Genomic DNA, 11,323 nt, shown 5'->3' with positions numbered 1-11,323 from the left:
ATTGAAAAAGCATAATCTGAATCATTTTAATCACTCCATCAATTTCTTGCCAGTATATTTCTACAATAATAGTGTTTATTCATTTATGATTTGCCAATCGACTACAAATTATGCAATGTATACACGCCAATTATCAACACCAAGGTGCCTGAAAAAACAGAAAGCAATTAAAGCAATAATTCCCCGAATACATCTGAGAAGAAATGCAAAAAAAAAATCATAATCATAATCATGTGATACTAGCATTCATTATTACAGTATCTTAATGAACGCCGTGCATTTGAATTGGTAGCAGAATGTTGGAAAATACATTTTTCCAGTGATTCTTTATTCGAATTTCGGTCGCAAAAGAAAGCATTGTACAAACACAAACAACATTATACATAAACAGTGTCAATCTATCATGTCAATCTTACAAATTTTCCACTATATAGCATATGGCTTGCATATGGCTTGCTATAAAAGTAGCTCTTTGTACCACATATCGTACATAGTGTGTGTGTATGTGTGTGTGTGTGTGAGTGTATGCGTGTGTATGTGTGTGTGTGTGTGTGTATGGGAGGAATGTGTTCTTTATGAATCACAGCTTATCCTTGTTAAGAATTGAATAAGACTGCCAAATGCAAATATGTACATTGCGATATTCGGCACTGCGAGAGCCGCATGGATGTCTCATGATAATTTGATTGATTCGATTTGAATTGACTTGATTTCTGAATTTCTTTTTGCGTACATAGATGAAATACAAAGTCGATTTACTCCGCAATGCCGGAGAACGATGGCGTAAAATAAAAATGCGGATAGATAGGGCTCGAGATACATCTATAGTAACCAGGACCTTGTGTATGTGCAGTGAAGCAAATCGCGGAAAGTGGCCTCCTCTTGAATATAACTGCGGCTTTATACTTAAAAGGATGACATAGTTTGGGTTAAGGTGGGGCTTCAGGTTTCCAAATTTCTTAGGAATTAGATTAGTTAATACTAAGAGGAATTCAATATTCATTTATGATTGAAATCGGTTTTGAAATAGATCACATATCAAAAAAGGTCCTGATAAAATGTGGGGCGCACATTTTATTAAGACCACATTATTTCACTTTGTTTTTGGATATCTCAGCCTTTTCGAAAACGATTTTTATCAAATAAACTTTGAATTCCTCTTAGAATTGTATGCTCTTTAATATTTCCTAAGTTGTTTCTAATTATCTCTAAAAAGTGAAAATCTGAATCCCCCATCTCAAGCAAAACTATGCCATCCCTGTTAAGCCCTACAGCCGGGAAGGTGTATTATTGCTTTTACTTGTCTCAGTTTTTACAATGTTTAATGTTCATATTCTAAATAAATACCTGAGACTGAAATATATGATAAATGAATTGAAAAACATATTGTAACTGTCTAGTCTTCTGTCCTGAATGACTTAACTGCCTAATGTTATTCAATAATCATGAAAAAAAGAGAAGAAAGAGGACCCAACTGGAACCTGATAATTGAAGAAGTTTGTTCATTGTAATTGTGTATGTATGATCCTTAATTTTCAGATTGTTTTGAAACACATTTGAATTTGAATATGAATGGGACTTCAGGAAAGCTCATGAATCATTATTGAGTTTATAAAGGACTCCAAAAGAGAGACGTACACACTAGTGAAGAATGTTAACCAGTTGTAAACTTGTGCCAACACTTTCTTTGGTAAATTAATATTTCTCAGTGGATGCATCCTCCCCTACACGAAGTATTTTTTTTACTGACTACAACAGAACTGTATGATATTTGTGTTACATTTCTATTGCAATTATACACGAACATTGTACTTCCATTCTGTTCGTTTGAAAAAAAAAGCAATAAAGTCTGAACAAAAAAGCGAAAAACAAGCCAATGTCGTTTGTCCCGTGTCTCTCTCCCTTTTTTTTCTGCCCCCTCCCCCCCCCCTCTCTCTCTCTCTCTCTTCACAAATGAACGGAAATAAATGCAGAAACTGACCTAATGGCTAGCATATTTACCTGCAACACAGGTGTTCAAACTGAGTGGATCACTGTATCACAGATCAGCTGCTGTAGTGTAAACGAAAATGTTTTTATTCCTATCTCCCTCTCCCTCCCTTTCTCTCCCTCCCTCTCTCTCTCTCTTTTTCTAGGGTGGGGTGAGAGGAGAGTGCCGTACGTTAACAAACGTTATCGCAAATGAACTACTGAAAATTAGTTATCGGCATTGAAAATGCTGGTTGAGCTAAGCGGTTTTTCTGGATGAGTGCGTACTTAACGTGATCAGCCATGTGACAACAATTTACAGACACGTGAAAAGTTCAAAAGCAGAGTATTATCTTCTTTTTTTTGTCATGATACTCAACGTCGATTACGTAGACCATAAGTATGAACATCCTTCACTTTGTGCATTTGCTTGCTATAGGAGGCCCCATCATATTAAAGTTGTTTCTATCGATCTTCCATTATGTTCGGAGCTCCTTTGAGCACAACATCACTCTTCAAGCAGTATGGCCCTGCTAGAAGTCCTGAATTATGAATTTGCTGATTCCTCCAAAAGTAAACTGTATCATAAACAATGCGGGAGACCGATATCTAGCACATGTTGGGCAAATTCTTTAGAATGGACTGCTTGCACAGTTCTTTCATCCAAACACAAAGATGTCTCGTCTTAAGCAACTCAATGCGGAAATTATATCATGATCATTTTCTTGATATATCGTGGTGATGTATTAATTTTTTCCTTCTGTATTGATTTTTTAAAGGATTTTTGTTGTAAAAGAATTTAAACGTTCAAAACCAAAGTATAGATCTTTTCTTTAACTGCTGAATTAGTGTGCCTTAACTGAAACAAAAATAATAGTATGGCAAGCTTTGAAATTACAATATAAACTTCTTTTTTTTATTTGTCATATAGAGATAGACAAGATAGACCAAATTTTAAATAATGACTTTAAGACATACGGAGTTTTAAAAAAAAAAAGATTACACATGACGACATAGAGCTATTAATGTGAAGAAAAATACATAAAAGTAGAATATATGAAGCCAGGGGGCATTTTAAAGATTCAGGAAAACTTTGACCCCGTTTGAAAAATGTTCGATAGTTATCGTTTGTTGTAGATTTGGGAAATAGAAGTAAATAAAGCTTGAAACCACATGAGTTGATTTTTATTCCTTATGTTAAAAGATTTCAAATACCTATCAAATTAGGATGCCACAGGCCAACACCCCTCTGTTATTTCCATCTCCACAATGTCTTTCCAAGTGAGCTATTAACTTTCACTTGAAACAAGAGAATAATGTCGTTGATTATAGGAAATATCAGACCTAAAACAGGAGGTACTGTTATCACTCCTCATCTTTTCATCCCAAAATGTAGCTGGTCTGTCAAAGAGAATCACTTACTCCTTTCCAAATCTAATGATCCTTGACAAGTAAGACTATTTATTTTCATAAACAGTTTCGGAGTGACTGGACTGGTTCCGGAATATCTCGGAATCGACACAGCAGGATGTTCTTCATAACCCTACGGAAAGCTGGCATGGTCCAAGCGTACAAGATCGGGTTGATGCAGCTGTTCGCCACGACCAGGAGGTTGGCCCAGGGAATGGCGGGGTCGCTGTTTGGTATCATCATGCAGAGAGCAAAAGGGAACATACAGACAAAGAATGTGAACACCACCAGCACCAGGCGTTTAGTAACGGCGATGTGATGGTGAGATTCGCTCCGCGACGACTTTCTAGAAAGGCTAGAAGAACATTTGCTGAGCTGAGGTTCAGGAGGAACTGACTGCCTCGGAGACACGTCTACTGGTTGTGAGCAGCAGGCATTGTCTTTTCGTGGAGATGGCGAACTCCTCTCTGATTGATGAGCATCTGATTTTTCCATTGTCACGTCTGACTTCTCTTCAAAGTACGCTGAATTGGTGAAGACATGAGAATGAGAAATATTACCTGAACTAAGCTGCAAATCTATGATCTTTTCCGTGTCTTTACAATTGTTATTTGAGTAGGCATCGGACTTCCTGGAGGCGTTGTTCACATTTTCAACTTTGCCGTCGGAACATCGACTCCCATTATCGTCTGATGCATTTAATCTTTTTTTCATGAATTTGTTGTGGCGTTCGATGAACCTAAATATTCGGAGGTAAATGATGACAATCGCAAAAAACACTGGCATTATTACTCCAAAGGCTGGAATCAGGCTGTAGTAATCAGAGTTCGGAAGAGTTGTGTCCTGCTGGCAGGTCTTATAATTCTCCGAGTAACCCAGATGGACGAGCCCGGCAACGTGAGGTATGATGACCAGAAGAAACGGATACACCCATGACATGGTGACCATGATGCAGATGTTACGCAATCTGTAATGGACGTAGAAGTGGTACGGTGAATGCGTTAAGTGATACCACCTGCAGTTTGCGATGAGTGCGAGGGTGACGACGCTAGTACCGAGACAAGTCAGCGTCACCGTTCCCGTTACGGTGCACAGCCAGTCGACAAGGGGCCAACCTTCCCGGGCCAACATCGCCACGATGTCGAAAGGAAGAAAGAGGCATGTCACGAAATCGGCAACGCTGAGATTAACCACGAACCAGTTCGTCGGCGATCGCAGTTTCCGTGAGCACAAGATCGACATCACGACGAGGCCGTTTCCAATGATTCCGACGGTAGTCACAATGCAGAGGGCAATTGCTATGACAACACGCTGAGGATAATTTTCGAACACATACAATTCTTCAGTCGCATTGGAGATAGTAAAATAGAGTGAAATACCAGCAGTTTCCACTGGTGCGAAACTTCCACTCATCATCAACGTCCCCATATGCCCCTGAAAAGACTTACTCAGTACGTTGATGAGTCAACTCGAACTGTCAAGATAGTTCCTCAGGTTACAAACAAATTTCTTTATCAAATGACATTGTTAAAATCATACGCGGCATGAACCTCTCCACCTAGTGGCTATGAGAAACTTGGAAGACGGCATATCCGCTATTTATAAACTAAGTTATTTCCGCCACACCCAACCAGTGGAGGTCAATGCCATCAAATGATTCCTGAATTTGTCCTAAATGAACGCATTGTGGTGACAAGGTTTCCTTCAGGGTATCATCAGGAGGAGATAAATGAAATGTTCGTTCACTAATTGACAGATTTAACGATCAATTTGTTAGGTAAACGGTGCAGACTAATAGTGACAAATACCCCTACTGATGGTTAATCATCAATGAAAGGCGGGAAGAATTCATCTCCCATGTTTATATCACGCCAGTTTCACATGGCCATCATGCATCATCTTCATTAGGAATTCCTGGTTTCTGTTGACATTGCTTCAACACTTTTAAGCACATGTTTAACTATATTTATGGTCAGAAAATGCACTGCAACGAGATATTTACAACTCCAATGCGAAAAAAAAAATAGTAGGAGTGAAATGTGAAAGCGAATTTTCAATTGTAAAAGTTTTAATACTTAGTGTAAACATGATGAAGGTTATTGGCAGACCATCACTACTGCATTTCACTCGTGATACAGAATAAAAATAAGTACCGACTGTTTACTTAATGTTCCATGGCATAATTCCTTTCGGTACATCTCAGGATGGCCAGATTAGGTGTTGAATAACAATTCAAATCACTGTTTTATTGGTAGTCAGCAACCGGAAGGGGGAAATCTCTTTACGTATACAATATGCTCTTAATCCTATTCATCTAGAAGAAACTTTCTCTTCAAACTGCTGTTACTCACCAAGTTTACCTATCTCAAATTTCAGGGTTTGATAAAATTTTTTAATTTTTTAATAGTCAAAACCACTCTAGGAGTAGAGAACTATGATACAATAACTGTCGTGCTACAATGTGGAAACATCGCAACATGGTCATCGAGAGTCATACATGTACTTACTCAATTTTAACTGCTGGGGTGCAAGGTTTATGTTTTCATCTGCTAATGTTGTTCACACACTGCGCGAATGTCACAGAGCATGAGTGACGTGATTCCTATGCCGGGATGTTGAAAATTACCTTTGATTCTTGAGCAGATTCCGACCATGAGGGGCAAACAAACCCCTATCACCGTGGTGACAGGATCGGACAGCTAAACCAACTCCGAGGTACAGTGTTCGCTGATGATTGTTTCCATCTACCGTTGGTAGAAATGATATTCTTAATAATAAAGGCTTACAGGGAACGACTGCAACAACAATTGTTACATCGGCTGATGGTCAATTGCTCCACGTACCTCTCTGTAATTTCACCTATTAAAAAGTTTTGTTGTTTTTCTCAGGTTAATTTGATTGGGAAAGGGACACTTGCAACTGATATTTTGCCTCATTAATCTTACATCTAAAAGCAATTTAGATCAGAAGAGGAGTAGGTGGGGAGCGTTATATGTCGAACAACATTCTGTTTAGATGGTTGCTTTTTACAAGGTCTACCCTTGTTAGGCAGACAGGTATACGACCAGTAGAAATGTCATATTGTAAGGTGTAGTGTTGTATTTGCCTCTGGATGAACGATTCATGTCTACAGTCGACATATTATAAGATGTTTATCCTCTTGTACGGGGGTTTATCATAAAAGCAAAAATAACTGGTTGCACAACAAATATTAGGACTCATTTCATTACCCATCGAAAGTGCAGGAAGCCTACTTTTATTTTGTTTCCCTTTTATCTTGCCGTTTTATCTTACCCTTACCTGAATATTTTTCCTTTATCGAAACAAAAAGTCAATCTCATGCAGGGCATGGTATACTGACTATAATGACCTGTTCCTTTCGTAGGTACCTTTGTATGTGCTTTTTCTTATTCGTTGTCTGTCCAGAATATTCATTTTGTTGTGTCCTCACTCTGTTGCATATTAAGCATGAATATCGATTCAATTATACTTTCTTCCTTACATTTATTTCGGAAATGAGTGTTGTTTGTGTTTGATATTCACAGAATTGCACTATTGGTATACCAAATAGAAATACTGGAATGACTATTCCACTAAAAAGCTAAAAAAGAAATGAAAATGAAAGAGGGTCCCTTGACGTTTATCATACATAGCTACACTGCGATCCGGACAGAATAACTGCATAAATCGTTGATTAGTACCTCCTTGATATAATCGCGTTTCCAGATAGAGTTTGTATAAAGGGTTATATGACTTTTCGTTTGTAGCCTACTCGTGGACAAAGTATTTATGTGACGACACACTAAGAACATTCAATTAGTCACATACACAGGCTGGTCAATTAAGCTGATCATTTTGAGTAGGAACGTCATGAAAAGAAAATGGAGCAATAAAAGTGCAATTTATACTACATACATAACAAAATGTTATCGTTGTAAAACATTCAATTCAACTCAATTCAATTCAAACTTTATTTCATTTTTCGAAAAGAACATAAACATTTCACTTTCTTTGGTAACAGAGAATAAGGTTACATATAATCAAAACAAAGTAAAATTGAAAAGAGAACATAATTGTGGAATCTTGGGATAACAAATAATGTTGTAATGAAAATTGACTGAAGTGATATAGACGATATAACATTACACAAAATATCGAAAAATGGAGGGACCCACTAGAAAGGCAATGCTTGTAGAATGTGGGCCCCTAAGGTACAGAATGTCAATAGAAAATGGACTGATGCAAAAAGGGGAAAAAAGATTGGGAATAAAGTCAGATTTTAAAAAAAAGGTCTTGAAGCCCAATAAGAAGACAGAGTAACGGACAGACACACATACACAGGCGAATGAACATTAATCGAGACTGAGACGACAAAACTTATGAAAGGGGACTTAAATACAAGACAGAGGGAGACAAATTGACATAATAGGAAGACGATACATCGGACAGGAAGGAAAAACAGATCCAGCGATCCTCGACAGAACTATATCGAAAAAATAATGGGATGCGTGGAAGGGATACAGAAATATGGAAAAATAGAGAGAAATAGATGCGGAGGTAATACAAGTAGAATTGAATCTACTCAGTAAGTGTCTCAGGACAACAGGGACGAGAAAATATGTGACAGTACAAATTATTATTGGTAATCAAAATTCTTCGAAAAAAAATTTAAATGAGCCAACAGGCTGATTCACTTCTGTAGGAACATAAAATTGCAATAAAAAAACTTTAATCTCCTTTTAAATGAAAATATAGAAGGTGAATTTTTAATGTCATTATTCAGAAAATTCCAATAAGGTGGGCCAGTATAAATAAGTGTGTTCTTAGCAAGAATCGTTCGTAAGAGAGCTAAGTGAAATTCATTGGAACGTCGAGTGGGATATTCATGGAATGATTGATTTCTTTGAAACATTGAATCGAAAATGGAGGGGAGTGATTTATTGCTCTACGTATACATAAATTGCCCCAAATTAAATAAATATAAATCTTTAATTTTTAGCAGCTTATTAGCGGCAAATAACATATTGGAGTGGGAGGGTATGAAAGGATAACTGATGACACGGAGAGCTTTCTTTTGTAGAAGGAAAACTCTATCCAGTAGGTTCTGGTGAGTGTTGCCCCAAACTAAAACACCATAACTAAGATATGGCAATATCAATGACGAATATAACATAAGTAATGATTTTTGTGGGATATACAATTTCATTCTATTTATAACACCTATATTACGTGAGATTATGTTTGATATATAATCAATATGTAACTTCCAGGAAAGTTTATCGTCAACAATAATTCCAAGGAATTTAAAATGTGAAACTCGTTCTAAATGAAAATCATTCAAAACTATAGCTGTACTCAAAGTGTCAACAGTATTACTAAAAATCATATATTTCGGTGTTTTTTTTTTTTGGTATTCAATGATAATTTATTGGCTCTTACCCAATTATTCATTTTTTGTATTTCCGTATTGACTCTTTGAACAAGAAAATTAACATCATTGTGGGCAAAAAAAAATACACTGGTATCGTCAGCAAAATGGATAAAGGACAGTACATCGGATGCCTGACAAAAATCATTGATATAAACAATAAATAAAAGTGGCCCTAATAAACTTCCTTGTGGAACGCCAAAATTCATTTCTCTTATTACTGAACGATTGTCTTTAATTGTAACAAATTGTCTTCTATTTCCTAAATAACTCCTGAACCACTCCAAGGCCTTCCCACGTATTCCGAAATGTGATAACTTGTGAAGTAGAATATCATGATCAACTGTGTCGAAGGCCTTGGAGAAGTCCAAGAAAATAGTAAAATGAGAGTGATTATCAATTGAGTGAGCCACTTGATCAACAAAATAAAGAGCATGAGTTGTATTATGCTTCTCTCGAAAACCAAATTGAGAATTAGTCAAAATATTATGCAACTTCAAAAAATTAATAGTTCTCTTATAAATGAGTTTCTCTAAAACTTTGGACAACGATGATAATAGTGAAATTGGACGATAATTACTGACCTCAGATTTGTCACCCTTCTTAAATAATGGAATTACTTTAGCCAGTTTCATCTTATCAGGAAACACATAATTAGAAATTGATAAATTAAAAATCTGAACAAGTGGATCAGCAACTGAAGATATAACACCTTTAAGAATACAATCATCTATATCACCATAACCAGAACTCCTCTTGTTCTTAAAGGAAGATACAATATCCATAATTTCATGCCTATTAGTTGGAGTAAAATAAACAGAATTGGGATTACACTGACCTAGATATTCAGTAAAATGATGCTCTGACACAGGGATATTTTAAGCGTAATTTTCACCTATCTTTGAAAAATAAGAATTGAAAACATTTGCAATGTGAACAGGGTCACTGATGATTTCATCATTCAACTTGATATTATCAATAGCTGAATGTTTACTCGAAACATTCATAGCTTGCTTTAAAACATTCCAAGTGGTTTTCATATCAAACTTATATCTTTGCAATTGCTTAAAGTAATATTTTTTCTTTTCGGAACGTAAAATCATAGTTAGGGTACTTTTATATGAAGTGTATTTATGTTTTGATCGCTCATTTTTTTCCAATTTGTATCTATAATATAATCGATTTTTCCTGTTAATCGACCTAAGAATTGATTTTGAAATCCACGGTAACCTAAATGTCTTTTTATAATCTGGTTTCTTTTTTTGCTTTGGAATTACATTATCCAAATGAAAATTGAATGTTTCCATGAAATAATCAAAAGACAAATTGACGTCATCACTTTCAAATACTTTGGACCAGTCAGCATTTTCGAGAACCGCATCAAGACTAGCTAACTTTTCAGACAAAGCTCTACGACTTAATAAAGGAGATCTAAAAAAAAATGCATTATTAACAGAGGTTTTAAGAGCAAAATGAGTCATAATTGGATAATGATCAGTCATATCTGAAAGAATTATATAAGAATCAGTAAGGGGTAGGGTGTTACAAAACAAATTATCAATAAGGGTGGCAGAGTGATCTGTGACACGAGTGGATTTCGAAATAAGCGGAAGAAAAGAGGAGGACAAGAATGTCTGAAGAAACTCGTGTGCGACAGTATCATTTCCCGACTTAAGTAAGTCAATATTAAAATCGCCGAGAAAGAAATAATCCTTGTTTTTAAAAACAGGGGATTTCACCAAATCAGAAAGGTAAGTTAAAAAATCCTTGATATTGGAGTTGGGAGGTCTGTACATAATGCCTACCACAATATTTCTAATTCCTGGTATGTAAAAAAAAAGGATTCAACAATATTATCCATTCTCGAAATATCATCATGAACAATACATTCAAAAGTATGCGATATATAAAATGCAACACCTCCACCACTCTTATCGGGCCTATTATTGACAAACATTTTATAGCCGTCAATCGAAAAAAAGATTTCAGAGTTGGAATTTAACCAGGTTTCACTTAAACCAATAACAGAGAATGACTGATCAGCATCAGTCTCCAAAAATAATTTGAACTCATCAAAATGTTTGTTCAAACTCCGAATATTTAAATGCAACAAAGAAAATGTATCATTAGAAAAGCTATTACACATATCTTTACATTGATTCCCCGTAATATAATTACACGACATATTTTCAGTTAACTCTTTACTGAAATCAGAGGGCAATTCATTTACGGAAGAATTTAAGTTCTCAGCGACAGAATTGTCATAAAACGTTGATCGTGAATTAGATACTCCACCAACTGAATCTGATTCTAACCTTATTTATTTATGGCTGCATAAATACAGAAAAGGCAGTCGGCTGGCAGTACATCTGATTTGATTCAACAAGGAAACAGGAGACCGTCAGCATAAGCATGGCTTGACAGGGCTCATGTCCTCATTAGGAATGTAGCTTCAATAGGTTTGCCTCTCACGAAAGGTTTTTTTTAACCACATTCACTGCAAAGGATCATAATAAT

At 36.1% G+C, this 11,323-nt stretch overlaps 1 protein-coding gene across 1 annotated transcript; it reads right to left on the bottom strand.

Annotated features, from left to right (window-relative positions):
- Positions 1-3,435: 3,435 nt before the first annotated feature.
- Positions 3,436-4,806, bottom strand: LOC139730407 (uncharacterized). The gene has a single exon (XM_071641267.1). The coding sequence runs from the start codon at positions 4,804-4,806 to the stop codon at positions 3,436-3,438; it is 1,371 nt and encodes a 456-aa protein (XP_071497368.1).
- Between the last annotated feature and the right edge of the window lie 6,517 nt (positions 4,807-11,323).

This window comes from Diadema antillarum, unplaced genomic scaffold, assembly GCF_040938485.1.
Source record: "Diadema antillarum isolate AM-2024a unplaced genomic scaffold, OU_Dant_1.0 seq00000310_RagTag, whole genome shotgun sequence".
NCBI classification, from domain to species: Eukaryota; Metazoa; Echinodermata; class Echinoidea; order Diadematoida; family Diadematidae; genus Diadema; species Diadema antillarum.
Note: the sequence above shows the minus strand (reverse complement) of the source record. Positions and strands in the feature narration are given on the sequence as shown.